The 18,098-nt window shown below is 44.3% G+C and overlaps 1 protein-coding gene across 5 annotated transcripts in view; it reads right to left on the bottom strand.

Moving 5' to 3' along the window:
- Positions 1-18,098, bottom strand: part of MYO1C (myosin IC) — a 179,253-nt gene that overhangs the window by 27,858 nt on the left and 133,297 nt on the right. For all 5 annotated transcript variants that reach the window (XM_075589330.1, XM_075589333.1, XM_075589331.1 and 2 more), the window contains exons 4-16: positions 16,331-16,529; positions 15,635-15,715; positions 15,007-15,186; positions 12,910-13,008; positions 11,897-12,010; positions 7,714-7,785; positions 6,184-6,303; positions 5,459-5,541; positions 4,639-4,744; positions 3,635-3,715; positions 1,288-1,379; positions 901-995; positions 28-74 (exon numbers count right to left, since the gene is read on the bottom strand). In XM_075589330.1, the coding sequence (XP_075445445.1) occupies positions 28-74; positions 901-995; positions 1,288-1,379; positions 3,635-3,715; positions 4,639-4,744; positions 5,459-5,541; positions 6,184-6,303; positions 7,714-7,785; positions 11,897-12,010; positions 12,910-13,008; positions 15,007-15,186; positions 15,635-15,715; positions 16,331-16,529 (1,369 nt within the window). The remainder of the gene's footprint in view (positions 1-27; positions 75-900; positions 996-1,287; positions 1,380-3,634; positions 3,716-4,638; positions 4,745-5,458; positions 5,542-6,183; positions 6,304-7,713; positions 7,786-11,896; positions 12,011-12,909; positions 13,009-15,006; positions 15,187-15,634; positions 15,716-16,330; positions 16,530-18,098) is intronic.

The following is an 18,098-nucleotide window of genomic DNA, read 5'->3' as shown; positions in this document are numbered from 1 at the left end:
CTTTACCGTCCCAAAACCAACACTCACCTCTTTCAGATTGCGGAAGAGTAGATCATTGTTTTTATCCAGAAATCCTGAAGGATAATGCACATAATTACTGTAAGGTAAAAACTTACTTTATTTACATATTACGCAGTAGATATTCAAAAGTCAACGACTCTGCAAGTTTCCCTGCAAGCCTTAAATATTTCTTGCATCATTTTTATGCCAACAGCAATGAGCTGCATAGTTTGAGCTTTGTAATGAGCATTTGCTGAAAGACGTTGAGGAGGAATGTGTCTGAGTAACAAGCAAACACAGAGAATGAGAAATGGGGATTAGTGTGTGCTACAAACTTCAGACTCGTTTTCCAAGTAGATTATTGCGTATTTCATTGTCCCTGGTTTAGATCGATATTCATAATTAAACACGCACTGTTCTTGCTTTGCACACCAATCTGTAAAATTAGCACTTTGGCCAATTGCTAATCACGCAGCATATGGGAAAAAAATGCAATCAGTTTTCGAACTTTAATATCTTTACATTTTAGCAGATTTTTTATTTTTTTTAGGGATTTGTCAATAATTATAAACAGTTAACAAGACGGAGAACATTTCAAATTTATTCAGAATTTGTTCCACAGCTGAAAGTTTTCAGTTTTTAACTGTTTTTTCTCTCTATTAAAAGTTATCTTCCCTTAAGCGTTGCTACAAACAAAACCAGGTGTTCTATTGTCACCAATAGATAATGAAATCAACACAGTCTTCTCTGTACAGCTCCAGGAAACAAAGATGAGTCAGGGCAGGATGGGTGGACTCCCCCATTCAACTCCTGACTGCCAGAGGTGTTAAACTGTACAGAGAGACCTTCTGTACCACACATCTGCTGCTATGAGAAGCTGCCCAGCTCATTGGGAATTACCTATTACGCTGTAGTTCACTTCCCCTGCGTAGTGCAGCAGACGGAACTCATCTCTCCCGAGAGATTTTCGGGTTTTCTGGTCACCGAGCTTGTGTCTAGAGGACCATAGAGAGGGACAGTTCAATACTGCACTTTTAGTAGAATTGTAGAAAAAAAATTACCAAAAGATCTCCAAAGATGGCAGAAGGAAATGTTACGAGTTGACGGGACCCCACACACGCACCAAAAGGATGAAATGCTTTATGACATCACTTGTTTTTTTTAATTTGGAGCAGTGTACGGGTGTTTTGAAACATCTGATTTTGGACGGCACTGGCAGTTCATACGCCTACGATACCACGTTCATGTATAACCTCCGCTTCAGAGCTCTGCATCTTTCATACTCACGTCACAAAGTGAGGGTGTTTCTTCACCGTGTCTTCCAGCTTCTCAAGGAATGTCATATCGGTCGCCTCACCGGGACGCAAACACTCTTCATCCTACCGAAGCAAAACCAGACATTCATAAAGCAGATCAATACAGAGCAGCCCTGTAATGTGTCGCCTTACATCCTACCGAAGCAAAACCGAACATTCATAAAGCAGATCAATACAGAGTAGCCCTGTAATGTGTCGCCTTACATCCTACCGAAGCAAAACCGAACATTCATAAAGCAGATCAATAGAGTAGCCCTGTAATGTGTCGCCTTACATCCTACCGAAGCAAAACCGGACATTCATAAAGCAGATCAATACAGAGCAGCCCTGTAATGTGTCGCCTTACATCCTACCGACGCAAAACCGGACATTCATAAAGCAGATCAATACAGAGTCGCCCTGTAATGTGTCGCCTTACATCCTACCGAAGCAAAGCCGGACATTCATAAAGCAGATCAATACAGCGTAGCCCTGTAATGTGTCGCCTTACATCCTACCGAAGCAAAACCGGACATTCATAAAGCAGATCAATACAGAGCAGCCCTGTAATGTGTCGCCTTACATCCTACCGAAGCAAAACCGGACATTCATAAAGCAGATCAATACAGAGGAGCCCTGTAATGTGTCGCCTTACATCCTACCGAAGCAAAACCGGACATTCATAAAGCAGATCAATACAGAGCAGCCCTGTAATGTGTCGCCTTACATCCTACCGAAGCAAAACCGGACATTCATAAAGCAGATCAATACAGAGCAGCCCTGTAATGTGTCGCCTTACATCCTACCGAAGCAAAACCGGACATTCATAAAGCAGATCAATACAGAGCAGCCCTGTAATGTGTCGCCTTACATCCTACCGAAGCAAAACCGGACATTCAGAAAGCAGATCAATACAGAGCAGCCCTGTAATGTGTCGCCTTACATCCTACCGAAGCAAAACCGGACATTCATAAAGCAGATCAATACAGAGCAGCCCTGTAATGTGTCACCTTACATCCTACCGACGCAAAACCGGACATTCATAAAGCAGATCAATACAGAGCAGCCCTGTAATGTGTCGCCTTACATCCTACCGAAGCAAAACCGGACATTCATAAAGCAGATCAATACAGAGCAGCCCTGTAATGTGTCGCCTTACATCCTACCGAAGCAAAGCCGGACATTCATAAAGCAGATCAATACAGAGCAGCCCTGTAATGTGTCGCCTTACATCCTACCGAAGCAAAACCGGACATTCATAAAGCAGATCAATACAGAGGAGCCCTGTAATGTGTCGCCTTACATCCTACCGAAGCAAAACCGGACATTCATAAAGCAGATCAATACAGAGCAGCCCTGTAATGTGTCGCCTTACATCATACCGAAGCAAAACCGGACATTCATAAAGCAGATCAATACAGAGTAGCCCTGTAATGTGTCGCCTTACATCCTACCGAAGCAAAACCGGACATTCATAAAGCAGATCAATACAGAGAAGCCCTGTAATGTGTCGCCTTACATCCTACCGAAGCAAAACCGGACATTCATAAAGCAGATCAATACAGAGCAGCCCTGTAATGTGTCGCCTTACATCCTACCGAAGCAAAACCGGACATTCATAAAGCAGATCAATACAGAGAAGCCCTGTAATGTGTCGCCTTACATCCTACCGAAGCAAAACCGGACATTCATAAAGCAGATCAATACAGAGCAGCCCTGTAATGTGTCGCCTTACATCCTACCGAAGCAAAACCGGACATTCATAAAGCAGATCAATACAGAGCAGCCCTGTAATGTGTCGCCTTACATCCTACCGAAGCAAAGCCGGACATTCATAAAGCAGATCAATACAGAGCAGCCCTGTAATGTGTCGCCTTACATCCTACCGAAGCAAAACCGGACATTCATAAAGCAGATCAATACAGAGGAGCCCTGTAATGTGTCGCCTTACATCATACCGAAGCAAAACCGGACATTCATAAAGCAGATCAATACAGAGCAGCCCTGTAATGTGTCGCCTTACATCCTACCGAAGCAAAACCGGACATTCATAAAGCAGATCAATACAGAGAAGCCCTGTAATGTGTCGCCTTACATCCTACCGAAGCAAAACCGGACATTCATAAAGCAGATCAATACAGAGCAGCCCTGTAATGTGTCGCCTTACATCCTACCGACGCAAAACCGGACATTCATAAAGCAGATCAATACAGAGCAGCCCTGTAATGTGTCGCCTGGCATCCATTCTTCTAAGATCAAGTAAAGGGGGGGGGGAAAACATCCCATATTTCCATGGCAAAATCCAACACAGAAACAGAAAGAAAATTAATTAAACTTACTAAAATGGAAATGATGCCTTTGAACTTCTCTTCCACCAGATCGCAGATTATCTTGTTATTAAAATATTGGACAGGCTCCCACTGTAATTTATATACAAAAACAGGTTTTGTTGAAAGAAATAAGGAGCAGAGACCATTGTGATTCACCCACTGGTAACCAAAACACACCCAAGTCGTCCCCCCCCCCCCCCCCCCCAGCGTTTTAATACCTTCACTGCCTGCGAGACTGCAAAGAAAAGTGAAAGCCAAGCCCAGAAAGATACTTGAAGCCGCAACCCAAGCGCAGCAATTTTTAATTATTTTTTAAATAGGTTAATAGTCTCTGGAGCTGGACGGTGTTCATTTCAGCTCCGGGGACCCCCTGCTTCCAGAGATACAACCCTCCGCATGGGGGGGGGGGCCGGTATCTATTATCAGTTTAAATTTCCCGGTCAATGGGAAGCCGTACCAGATGACGTCACAGCTTCCTATTGGTTCGCGTTACAAGGGACATTTAAGAGAATCCCAGCAAGCCTAACCAGAGCTGCTACTGGCACCCCCTTCCGAGGTCAGTATCTCGGGAAACAGGGGGACACCCTGAAGTGGACATGAACATGGTGGAGCTCTTTAGACCCCCTACTTCAAACCTAAAAAATAAAAAAATGCGGCGCTTAGACTGCTCATTTAAAATGCTACAAAGGGCAAGCACTCAACCATATAACACATTCCCGTCATTTTCAGTGTTTATTGTACTAAAAAGCATTTGTAATCTAATTCCACAGGCCGGAATATTTAGTATAAAACTGTGGTGAAAAACAAAGGTTGCTTAGTCCATGAAAAAATAAATTATAAAATGGAGAAATATTTAGCTTTATAATGTAAAATAAAATGGGTCTTTTTAATAAAGGAAACATCTTGCATGCTGCCATCATTAAAGTGTTCCACATAATATGGCTATTATGAAATGTTGGCCCAGTATGGGAGTGGGAGACGTTGAGAGATGTTTGGTGGGGGTTTGTCCATACCGCAATGCCTTCAGACTCGTACTCCTCCTGCTCAGACTTTAGTGTCAGTTCTATGAAAAGCTGCTGCAGTTTCTCATTGCAATAATTAATGCAAAATTGTTCAAAGCTGCAATAAATAAGCGGGACAAGGCATAAGGAAACAAATAGGAGGAAGCAATGCACACGTGAGAGGAGTTCTTTTATGCATGGTGAGACATGGCCTTTCCCCGGTTCAAAAGGCAGCACACTTAAAGCCTGTCTGTAACTGATAAGTCCAGCAGGGAACTGGTTAAGTGCAGCGGGACTCAATTAACCAGTCTCCACCTGGCTCAGACAGGTTTAAAAGTGTGCTACCCAAACTTCATGAGCTTCTCTAGCAGGCAGTGCTGCCAGAGAGATCACAGGGAACATGAGCATCTTTTCCTGGACACAGCAGACTCGGGAATCCGCCAGAGGATGCCCCCCACCCCCCAGACCTGGACTGATTATAAAGAGCCCCCTGCTTACAGGTACCACTTTGGTCAGAGGTTGGTAAGAGGCCTAGCTTCCCAGCCCTACAGATAGATACAGGAAAGTGCGAGGAGTTAGCCCTAACAAAGGGAAAGGTCTGTTTTATTTTGTTTTACATTTTGACATGAAGCTGTACTGTTTAAAGCCGCGGGCTAAATAAAAGCCAAATGTTTATTTTCCCTTAAACTAGGTCTCCAAGGTTATACCTCCTCACTTGTCTTCTACAGGTGGGATGTCTAAGGAGGCTCTCCTTGATTAATAGCTTTAGTGATCAAGTGACAAGGGTGAAAAACGAAAAGATCTTTGTACACACAAAATAAATAAATCTTACTTGTTGTGTTGAAAAACTTCAAAACCATATATGTCCAGAAGTCCAATGAGAGAAGCATTCCCAAGGCTCTGGATGTCCCCACCCTGCACCAAACACACAGGCAATGATATAACATTAGGCTGCAGGGGCACCTCACTGGGCGAGTGTGCAGGTGGGAGTGTGAAACTTTCGTCTGTGCAGCAGGTGTAAGGTCAGGTGTTGAAAAGGAAATGTGTGTGTCATCAGCATAGAGGTGATTTTTGAACCCAATAGGGTTTAACCCAACCCAAGAGGGAGATAAGGTCACCTAGAGAGAGTGTATAAAGAGAAAAGAGAAGAGTTCCCAGGACAGAGCCCTGGGATACCCTCAACAGAGATCGATAGAGGAGGAAGAGGTGTTGGCAAACAAGACACTAAAAGTAAGATGTAAGAGGAAATCCAGGATAGTGTTTTGTTACGGATACCAAGGGTATGGAGAATGTGAAGGAGAAGAGGGTGGTCCCCAGTATCAAAGGCTGCAGAGAGGTAGAGCAATATGAGCAGAGTGTAGTCACCTTTGTCTTTGGCAGCATTGAGGTCATTATTTATTTTATTGAGTGCTGTTTCAGTGGAGTGACTAATTATTACGCCCAATGACTGATCAGGAAGCAGTGCTTCCCCACCCCCCCAAATAAAAATATACTCCCAATATTAAATAATACTGGGTCTCTAATTTTAGATGAATTCAGAGCCACAGCTACATGTACCTTGTATGTAAGTGATTTGTTAAGCTTGCTAACGAGCCATGAGAAGGTACGCCCATAAATTGCTTTAGCTAAAGCATCCCGGGCGTATGCAGCTTGCTCCAAATTCAGGGGGCTGTTCAGCTGCACAGAGAAGAAGGCAGAGCAAACAATTAGCTTAGTTCTTCAGCCTGACCATCAAGTATCATCAGAGCTCACCATCAAATAAAGTTTGTTTATTCAGAGAAACGTTATACATCCCCAATTACCATGAACATTAAAACTGCACAAAGCAACGTACAACATTCAGTCCATCAACATCACACTCTGGATTCCTGCACAGTTCTATGCTTAGCGCGAGGGTACTCAACTCCAGTCCTCAAGACCCCCCAACAGGTCAGGTTATCAGGATATCCCTGCTTCAGCACAGGTGGTTCAGTCAGAGGATCAGTCAAAGAATGAGCCTCTGATTGAGCCCATTGGGCTGAAGCTGAGACTGATTGAGGCACCTGTGGTGACGCTGGGATATCCTGAAAACCTGCCCTGCTGGGGGTGCCGGAGGGCTGGAGTTGAGCACTCCTGGGTTAGATGTCAATTTGAAGACAATAAATCAGTGCCCATCAGCCAATGAACACAAAACCAAAATGAAAGTAGAGCCCCGATTCCGAAGAACACAACTATTTTGTGGAAAAGAATATATATTATTATTTTTTTTAAATGTACTTCCTGAAAGAACCTATGCAATATCTTTTAAATGCACTTTTAATTGCAAATCATTATATTCCATACTCTACACGTGATCAAATTATTGGGGCTTATTCTATTATCTGAGAATTTGTCATTTCCAATCACACATTTTGGCATATTCAGGACTCTCGGTTCGAAGTGTGTGAGAAAAAAAAAAAAAAAAATTCTCTATTGCAAATCAGTTTCTAAACCGCAGGTATAAAACGTTACCAATTTTTTTTACTTGCTTTACCAGCGAAATGACCTGACGGTGCGATTTCCCTCCATAGCCTGAAATGGGACTTTGTAGTGAAGGAGGTATCTCCAGATGTATATATGTCCCCTCAAACCTCCCTCCAATTATATAAGGGAGAGATGTCTGTGCTGAAAAATGAACATACCTGAGGTACCATGGGAGACCAGAATGTGACACTCATTTAAATATACTTTGTATAGACATTAGCATCTCTCTCATGGTACCTCAGGTATGTTCATTTTGCAGCACAGACATCTCTCCCTTATTTATTTGGAGGGAGGTTTGAGGGCACATATATACATCTAGAGATATTATTAGGTTAGGAAGTCATTGTCGCTCTCCCCAAAACATGCAAATTCACTTGTAAAGTGTACTTTAGATGCGCTAAGTCACATTTCGAAGCTACTAGAATAAGCTCCTAAGCCTCCTTATCAACACTTAAGGGACAGCGATTCTCATCTGTAGCCAGCACAGCACGAAGTTGAGATTTCAGGGACTTATACCGTGGTGACACGGGATGACCACTTTATTACTAATGCAGAGTGACAAGTGATTTATCGGTGAAGACTTACTTCTTCTCCTTTAGCGATGATCTTCTTATGTATGAGAGATTCACGTAACACAGTGCTGTCCACAGATAGAAGCTGCAAAGAGGACAATGATGTTGACAGAGCACTACTATTCACCTAATGCATTGCTTTACAGCGCATTGCAGGCCCCACATCACTAAGGGTGTTGCCTGGGATGGGACAAATTGAATCCTGGCAGCTTCTTGCCATTAAGACATTTACACAATATAGGAGACTAGCTGATATACCCGGCGTTGCCCGGGATAAAATTTTCCCGCTCCCCCTCGCTCTACGCTCACCCCCCTTTCACATCTCCATTTCCCCCCCCCCTCCTTCACAGCTCCGATTTCCCCCCCCCCTTCACAGTTCCGATTTCCCCCCCTTCACATCTCCAAATCCCCCCCCCCCCCACCTTCATAGCTCGGCGGCGGGTCACTGGGGGGGGGGGGGGGTGTCTGGGAGGGTTGGGATTCCCCCCACCTTCACAGCTAGGCGGCGTCTCCCTGGGTGGGCGGGTTGGAAACCCCCCCCACTTCAGATGTTAGCGGCGGTAGCTCACCTTTGGTTAGTGATTTTCTACCCCCCCCTTCAGAACTCGGCAGCAGTGGGTCACTGGGGGGGCGGGAGGGTTGATTCTCCCCCCCCCCAGTCGCAGGCGGGAGGGTTGTGCGGCTCACTGCAGGTGGGTTAGTGACAGGGTGCGGCGGCACCCTGCGGCAGCTGACTTTGGGTGTATTTATTTATATAGCGCCATTAATGTACATAGCGCTTCAGGGGGTGTGACAGGGGGTGTGGCGGCAGCGGACTTACTGTGGGGCAGGGTGTCCGCTGCGGTGGTGGGCGGGAGCAGGGTTGTCAACAGAAAGCATGTGGCCCAGGACAAATGAAAGGAGCAGGGCACCCCCTCCCACCCCCCCCAACCCATAGCGCACCTACCAGGGAAAAATATTTTTTAGCACACACTTGAACGTAAACGTTTTCTTATTGTCATACCGAAAAAAAGATTACAATGCAACCTGTTTCTTTTTATATTTTGGGCGACAGAGTGGGCGACAGAGTGACGTGACTGAGTGGGTGCGTGTGACCGAGTGACTGGAAGGCAGGAGCGGGGGGGTAAAAGGCAAGAGCGGAGGGGTAAAAGGCAAGAGCGGAGGGGTAAAAGGACTCCTCTTCCGAAATGTTACTTTTATGTCTAAAGCACTTATTCCCATGATCTGTTATTTATATTATCTGTTATTTATTTGATTACCACATGTATTACTACTGTGAAGCGCTACTGTATGTACACTAATGGCGCTATATAAATAAAGACATACAATACAATACAAGAGCGGGGGGGTAAAAGGCAAGAGCGGAGGGGGGTGAAAGGCAAGAGCGGAGGGGGGTGAAAGGCAAGAGGGGGGTGAAAGGCAAGAGCGGGGGGGGGGTGAAAGGCAAGAGCGGGGGGGGTGAAAGGCAAGAGCGGGGGGGTGAAAGGCAAGAGCGGGGGGGGGTGAAAGGCAAGAGCGGGGAGGGTGAAAGGCAAGAGCGGGGGGGGTTAAAGGCAACAGCGGGGGGGTGAAAGGCAACAGCGGGGGGGGGGAAAGGCAACAGCTGGGGGTGAAAGGCAAGAGCGGGGGGGGGGGGTGAAAGGCAAGAGCGGGGGGGGGGGGTGAAAGGCAAGAGCGGGGGGGGGGTGTGAAAGGCAAGACCAGGGGGGGTGAAAGGCAAGAGCGGGGGGGGGGTGAAAGGCAAGAGCGGGGGGGGGGGGGGTGAAAGGCAGGAGCGAGCGTGCGTGCTAGAGGCGGCAGCGGGCGAGAGGCGACGGCCTGGAGAGAGGCGGCAGCGGGAGAGGTGTGCGGCAGGGAGAGAGGCGACGGGCGGGCGTGATAGCGGGCGGAGATGCGGCGGGCTTGGAGTGGTGATGTGAGGGACTGGTGATGCGGGGGGCCGTAGGCGGTGTATGTGAGGCGGCGGTGAGAGGGGCTGATGGTGCGGTTCGAGGGGTGGTGGTAATGCGGGTGTATGTGAGGCGGCGGTGTGAGGGACTGATCCGGCGGGGGTGCGGATGGAGGTTGCGGCCCGGGTGTAGGGTGTGGCTGGTGGGTTTCAGCGGCAGATGGCGGGCCGGGTGTGAGGTGCGGCTGGGGGGGTTGCAGCGGCGCTCGGTGAGGAGGAGAATCTGAGGCTGCACTGCGCTCAGAGGGGCACGCGGTGTAGCCATGGAAGGCGCGACACACGGGGGGTGGGTGGGGCGAGGTACACCGGCCAATGAGAGCCGTGGGGGGGTGGGACACGGGGGAGGGGAGGGTGAGCCAATGAGAGCCGTGGGATGGCGGCCGGCCCGAGGGAGCAATCAGATTGCCCCTAGACACAGGGACATACAATGGTTTCAAAAATATATATATAGATAATAAACACTTGCTCTATACGGAGATGGGTGCAACCCAGGGATAATAGTGTCCAGGTGGAAACTATAAACAATGAACATACGTACATAAAGACAATCCCTTTAAATGGGTGCACCCTCCTAATGATGATTAACATTCTATGTATTATATACACTCCAAATGACTCAATGGCAATATTCGTTAGCTTAAATAGCCATTAGTATGGGAGATATTATAAGGAGGGTAGTAAATTAACAACTTAGGGAGTTGGTTTACACACTGACTGATAGGTCCCGACTACTCCCTAATTAGAGACTGTATGTCAAAAAGTAACTTGAAAAAAAATACTGTCTACACATAATCCTTATATTATATGAAACCTTTATTACATAATTCATTACACTCAAAAATGTGATTTAAAAAGAAAACTAAAAAAAATCCAGAGCAATATTAATTGGTAATTTGATGATATGTATAATTGCCAGTTTTTTATGTATGAGACATATATGCAGAGATATTTTTTGTGTTCCTTTTAATATCTACCATACTAATGGCTATTTAAGCTATCTAGTACTGCCATTGAGTCATTTGGAGTATATATAATACATAGAATAAGTTAGTAATCGGGTGCACCCATTTAAATGGATTTTCTTTATGTTGTTATGTACGTATGTTCATTAAGACATTTAGCAACAACGACGTGTTACCCACAGGCAGTCATCTTTTTATAAAAATGTAATTTCTGTGGAACAGAGCAGCCACAGTGAAACCTGAGCATCCTTTATCAGTGCTATATGAAATACTAGCTGAAAGTGCACGGCGTTGCTTGGGAATTCTAAGAAACCAGAAAATACTGAGATTTATAAAATCGATAATACTTTTTTTTGTTTCACCCACTCCATCTTCCACTTGTTTCCCCTCCTGTCCTCTCGCCCCCTTCAGCCTTCTTTCTCTCCCACTCTTCGCTCCAACACCTCCTCATCTCTCTTACTCCCATCACTTTCCTTTAATACCTTATAATGTCCCCTTTTCTTTCCACCCCTCTCTCCTTCTCCAGCAATCTTACTTTCTCCTCACGTTCCAACTGACTTCCTCTGCAAACTTTAGAGCTATCCGACTCTCCTTATCTGCCCCCCAGACTGTGCATTATGATGTCACGTGCCAGATACATAGCCTACCAGGTACAATACCCAGTGGCTGACTTGCTTAAGAGAAATTGGATACATTCTTTTTTGTTTTTTTAATTCTGAGTTATTACAAACAGACAAAAACCTGCTCCTTGATCTCAGGAATCGTCATGCACAATTTGGTTACGATATCTTAAGGGGTGTCCAAATGCATAGCAGACAGAGAGCTTTCCAAAATATGTAGTAGATTAATAGGAAGACAGCAGAGAAGGGGAAAAGGTCAATTATGTGAAGTATTCAGGAAACCGTACAAAGCAGGAGGCAGTGAGGGGGGGGGGGGGGGGGGAAATCACTCAAACTGAAAAACTAATAGTAATTGGTTGATAATAAAAATCTATTTAAGGAAAATGAAAAGATATGAAGAAAAATAAATTTTATCGTACAATAATTGTTGTATTTGAAGCTGCACATGATCTGTTGAGGACGGCAAATTCTTATTTTATCGTCCTTCTATTAAAAAAATAACTACTGTATTTATGACCTAGTGAATTCAGACCGAAAGTTGTTGCTCTGTGATCTGGTTAAACTTTGGAGTCTTTAAAATTCGAAACTAATCTGTTTTGTAGACAAATTATAGGACAAAATGTCTTGACGAGCATCAATTAGCTACTAGAATGGAGCAATACTTACCCTGGCGAGGTATTTAATCTGGTTTTCTGTAGTGACCTGAGCATTGCCCAGCTCATCTGTGGCAAATTGCACATTTCCTAAATGCAAGACACTGGCTATAATACTCAGCAATTCCTAAAATACACAAATAAAAGAAATCATTGAGAGGAGGAAAGATGCAAGCAAAACAGTGACAATGTCCCAATTCAGAAAGATACCATGCATTATAATTACAAAGAGGAGGTAGATCACTAAAAACAATGAAAACAACCATTTCAGTTGGATTCCCTGGATAAATGTGATCATGATCAACATTATGTTGGTTTCTTTGGAAATAAAAAAAGGTTGTCCCCTTTAACAGACATTGCGCATTTGGGATGTGGCTGTCAAACGTATTCTCTACCAGGATTAGACTAACCTGCCCGTGTCAGAGGGGCAATAATAAAAATGAGACTAGGGATGGGCACTCGCACTGTGCAACCACTTGTTCAACGCACAGCGACATCAAATCTGAGCAGCTAGAGCAGGGGTGGCCAACTCCAGTCCTCAAGGGCCACCATCACGTTTTAAAGATATCCCCGCTTCAGCACAGGTGGCTCATTCAGTGGCTGCCAGTGACTGAGCCACATGTGCTTAAGTAGGGATATCCCGACCTGTTGCTGGCCCTTGAGGACTGGAGTTGGCCTCCCCTGACCTATACGACACTACCCTTTGGCTCATTTTGGTTCCTAGGAATTCGGTGTGGACTATACAATTGTGTAGGTTTGATTCTAGCCACTGTTACATTCACCTCACGTGGTCTTGGGCAAACCCCGTAAGCCTTTGTTTTTCCTCCCACTCGTTTGCAGAATACGATGCATGCCAAAGCATCAGAAACACCAAATATTCTACCCCAGACTTTACAGTAAAACTTCAGATGCATTCAAGCAGGAAAGGGCTATGGAATTTTAAGCCACTGTATAAAAACAATATATCTCAATGTGATGTTTAACGAGTGCAAAATACTGAATACTTGTTTTACAGGTATGTCTCACCTCTACATCATCCTCGTTAAAGTTGATGATTGACAGGGCTCGTCGAACCACCTTCCAGTCGTTCTTATCGTTGATGGAGCTCACCTTAGCACACTGTCCCTACAGAAAAAAAACCCAGAAGATTAAATCAAAAGGATAGTGAATATATATATATTTTTTCAGATTACAATACATGACTAGAGCACATAACATAAAACACAGACAAAGCTCAGTGCACATCCAGAAAAACTTATATACGGTACAGTGCCTAAATATACATGTATAAATAACTAATAAATAAAATGGTCTTTTAGTTTAACATTTTGGCCAAATTGTTGTAAGCCCTTGAGCCAAACTTCACGGCAGACCACGTTCAAGGGTCCCTACACTAATATAAATTCTTAATAACCTGTGCATTGCCAGGAAGAATGATTTATAATAAATCTGTCAATATGAGTTGCAAAAGTTCGAAGTCTGATTGAAGCTTTTATTAACCTGTACATTACCAGGAAAAGCACTCTGTAATAGATTTGTCACAATCACACTGCATGCAGGCAAGTTCCCCTGATAGTTGGAGATGCCATGGAGTGAGCTTATAACCATTTAAATGTGGGAGGGAGTGAGCTTCAATTGGATAGGAGGTTGCCACCCTCCAAAACAGCCAAGACTAGCTGCACAAGAATTATAAAACATACAGAACACCTACAAGCTCAAATTGAACCCCCAAAATACCCACAACATATATATAAGCATATAAGTTTCACAGAGGAGTGCTACTGAGCATGGCAATTTATATTTAAAACCAGAGACATAACATAAAACACAGACAAAGCTCAGTGCACATCCAGAAAACCTTATATACGGTACAGTGCCTAAATATACATGTATAAATAACTAATAAATAAAATGGTCTTTTAGTTTAACATTTTGGCCAAATTGTTGTTTGGCTCAAGGGCTTACAACAATTTGGCCAAAATGTTAAACTAAAAGACCATTTTATTTATTAGTTATTTATACATGTATATTTAGGCACTGTACCGTATATAAGTTTTTCTGGATGTGCACTGAGCTTTGTCTGTGTTTTATGTTATGTCTCTGGTTTTAAATATAAATTGCCATGCTCAGTAGCACTCCTCTGTGAAACTTATATGCTTATATATATGTTGTGGGTATTTTGGGGGTTCAATTTGAGCTTGTAGGTGTTCTGTATGTTTTATAATTCTTGTGCAGCTAGTCTTGGCTGTTTTGGAGGGTGGCAACCTCCTATCCAATTGAAGCTCACTCCCTCCCACATTTAAATGGTTATAAGCTCACTCCATGGCATCTCCAACTATCAGGGGAACTTGCCTGCATGCAGTGTGATTGTGACAAATCTATTACAGAGTGCTTTTCCTGGTAATGTACAGGTTAATAAAAGCTTCAATCAGACTTAGAACTTTTGCAACTCATATTGACAGATTTATTATAAATCATTCTTCCTGGCAATGCACAGGTTATTAAGAATTTATATTAGTGTAGGGACCCTTGAACGTGGTCTGCCGTGAAGTTTGGCTCAAGGGCTTACAACAATTTGGCCAAAATGTTAAACTAAAAGACCATTTTATTTATTAGTTATTTATACATGTATATTTAGGCACTGTACCGTATATAAGTTTTTCTGGATGTGCACTGAGCTTTGTCTGTGTTTTATGTTATGTCTCTGGTTTTAAATATAAATTGCCATGCTCAGTAGCACTCCTCTGTGAAACTTATATGCTTATATATATGTTGTGGGTATTTTGGGGGTTCAATTTGAGCTTGTAGGTGTTCTGTATGTTTTATGACTAGAGCACGCCTGCATTCCTGTGTCCCTAGCAAATAATGAAACATTGTGTATTCCAATGTCCCTACCACAGACTGCATTGGCCACCACACAATGTGACATCTCGTGTGCCATCTCCTGAACACACAGACATCATGTGCGCCTGTGTGTGTAACAATTAAATTTGGCATGACTGTGTACCTAGACCACACTGATAAAGCATCTTGTGTTCCTGTGTCAAACATTGAACGGGACAACCCTAACAGACTGTTCTTGCTGACCCACTCGTCCATCCATGGTTGCTGTGTCCAACTCACCTTCACCAGGTACTGGTAGTGTTGGGCGTTTTTGTCCAGGCCCAGTCTGCGTAGTAGATCCTCCTCCCCACCCTCGAGCAGCTGGTAGAAAATGTGGAAGTTCCTCTCTCCATGATTCTGATGCACCACTCGCGATTTCTCCAGGAGATAGTTCAAAATGTGTCCACCCACAGGGGCTCCCTTTAAATGCAGTAATTAGCATGGTTACCACATAGCTTCCTTCCTATTGCACAGCTAGCTAATGTACACTTCTAACCCTGGACAAGAATAGTGGGTACTATTTTAAGCTTTAGCAAATAAATATAAGAAGGCCATTGTGACACACTGGCTCATACTCCGACAAGATACAGAACAAGGATAAAGATGTAAAAGTTTTAAATGTGAAGTAAACTGTAAAATAACATTTTAAGTAGGGACTACCAGTTGGTAGAAAAACCTGTGAAAAGACTGCTCTGCAAGAAAAGTCCCCCCCTTCCCCTCCGGTCCCCCCAAAATGCCTAAACCGGACAAAATTATCACCAACATACAGAGTTTATTTCTCACATAAAATAAGAAGCTGTTGTCTAATTTAGTACATCAATGTGCGTAAATAAACAAAATAATCCGATCTGGTTTCTGCAACACTGACCTTATAATCAAACTGCACATCCATGTATTTTCCAAACCGGCTCGAGTTGTCATTCCGTAACGTTTTTGCATTGCCAAACGCCTAAAAGAAAATTGCAAGTGACTAAGAACAGGAGACGCTCGTTATTAAGATTTTTATTATTAAAACTTGGTCAACGGATAGCACCCGTCGCAGCTTGGCGTTTATCGTCCCATTGCAGATCCGGCCAGAGCAAATACTTTCACTTCTGTTAGCCCGAACAAATGAGACGCCAACGCATTTAAGGCGTTGGGAGCAAGACGAAATAAAGCACCAATAAAAAAAAAAACAATTGGGGGAACATTTCCTATCAAATCCCAGCAACACCTCAAACAATCTACACTGACTATGTTGGATCCCTCTACACACGTTTCTAGCCTCCTACATGGTGGTGTGTTCACACACACGCATGCACATTTTCAATAAAGTCAAGAGGCGCAGTCACTCTTTATATTGCTTTGCATTGCAGGGAAATTGAGATGATGCACATGACTTGATGAACATTAACCCCAATCGAAGGAGAGGCTTGAAGTAAATCACTGGGGCTTCTGCAGGGAGAGGGTTAATCCAACAAGCACACCACCTTCCAATGCCACATGAAGGTGTGTGTACTTGTTTGGGAAGGATGTTTGCCTAGTTTATCTTGTGTGTATTTGCTTTGCCCAGACATAAAATCACCTCCAGAACTGGGTTGGACTGCAGGAGCCGATCTTTCACAGTCTCCACCTGGTCACTGGCGGGACATGTCACGGCGTAGTACTGAAGGATTTTCTTGCTGGCCTCCGTCTTTCCTGCACCGCTCTCGCCAGATATAAGGATACACTGATCTTTCCTCTCTGTCCGCAAAGAGCGGTAAGAGTTGTCGGCGGTGGCGTAGCTGAGGAACGATGGAAGAAAAAAGTCTCGCAACCACAAGAAATATGAACTACCACATCATATGAAATGAATGGTAATAAGGGGTTGGTTACAGTGAAATGAATGGGATGTCATGTGAAATGAATGGCAATGAGGGACGGGTTAGATTGCATTTGGATTAGAGACACACTGGCAGCACTGCCTATCATTACTGCACAGTACTACGACCGCCTCTAAACTCCATTTTTGCAGCCGCCGGGACGCAAAATAAATGCTGCGTAAGTGCCGGGGATTTACCCTTTGCTTTGCACGGCATACATCTGTATTTACTATACAGCAGATGAAACCAGGGTTACCACCATTCTGTTAAATGATAACCCAGAGATTTGTATTTCTATATTTAACTCTTACCTTCTCCGGCGACGGCATCTCTCCCTGCATGGTCCCGTCAAGATGGCTCCGTGGGAGGCAATGTGCCTCCGCAGCTCCCTGCAACATGGCACCTTGAATGGCCATCTGAATGGGACCATGCAGGGGGGTTCCCGCGTCGAAGTCCTGCACATGTCCCTGCACCAAACATCCCAGCCAGCCCTGCAGTAACCCGGAGATTTTCCATCTCAACTCGTACCCTGGAGATACCGAGCCGAAACCTGTAGTCTCCGAGGTCAAACACGGAGTGGTGGCAACCCTGGATGAAACCAACACAAACACCCGAAATACTACAACACATTGCCATGGTCTTTTGGACCCCTCCTGCGTGTTCTACATGCCTGATACACACATATGTTTGTGAGTCATTTGGGACCATACAGACCAACAGCAAAGTATTATCTTTTTAAAAGCTGTAAAATCACCGACATTTGCGATTGTATCAACTATTTATTTCCTGTAAACATTATTTCTCGTCAACCTTATTGCACTATTTGTATTTTCTCTTGTTTATTCCCGTATATACTCTGGGAGGATTTGCGCCCGATACACGTTTGAAAAGCTCTCATAACTTGAAAGGTCTGAAAGGTTGGAGCAGCACTCCCACCTGGGTTGTATACAGCTTTTATATTGGACACACTTTTCCCACGATCTCGATTTATGGTGAAGTCACTTGCGCTTAAGGCTGAGTCCCCGCTAGCATTGCGCAGGCAGCGCTTGCCGCGGTTATTGACATATATAGATATATGTGGTGCTCACGTTGTGCGCGCGCTTGTGCGCGGGCACACACGCTCACGGCGCTTATGTAAACAAAAAAAAACTAACTTTCCAGCGCGCTCAATGCCCCCCCTCCCCACGCGTGCGTGTGTGTGTAAATGCCAGGACACTCGGCGCTCAAGCTTGGAGCGCTCTCCAAGCATGAGCGTGCTCAGCGCCAGCGGGGACTCTGCCTAATGCAACACATGGTCATACCCTGCATCTAAGAGCACAGGAGTGGCATCCAACTAGGAAGTTGTGGCCCCACAAACGTGCAAAGACAAAACAAAATTGAGATAGATCTAGATATAGATAGAATTGCAAACTTGATTATAAAATGCAATTTTTAATATGGGAATTTAAAAAAAATTAAAAAAAATGTAAAAATCCCACAAATATAGAATAA

Source organism: Ascaphus truei, chromosome 3, assembly GCF_040206685.1.
Source record: "Ascaphus truei isolate aAscTru1 chromosome 3, aAscTru1.hap1, whole genome shotgun sequence".
Classification (NCBI taxonomy): Eukaryota; Metazoa; Chordata; class Amphibia; order Anura; family Ascaphidae; genus Ascaphus; species Ascaphus truei.
This window is presented reverse-complemented; position numbering and strand designations above follow the sequence as displayed.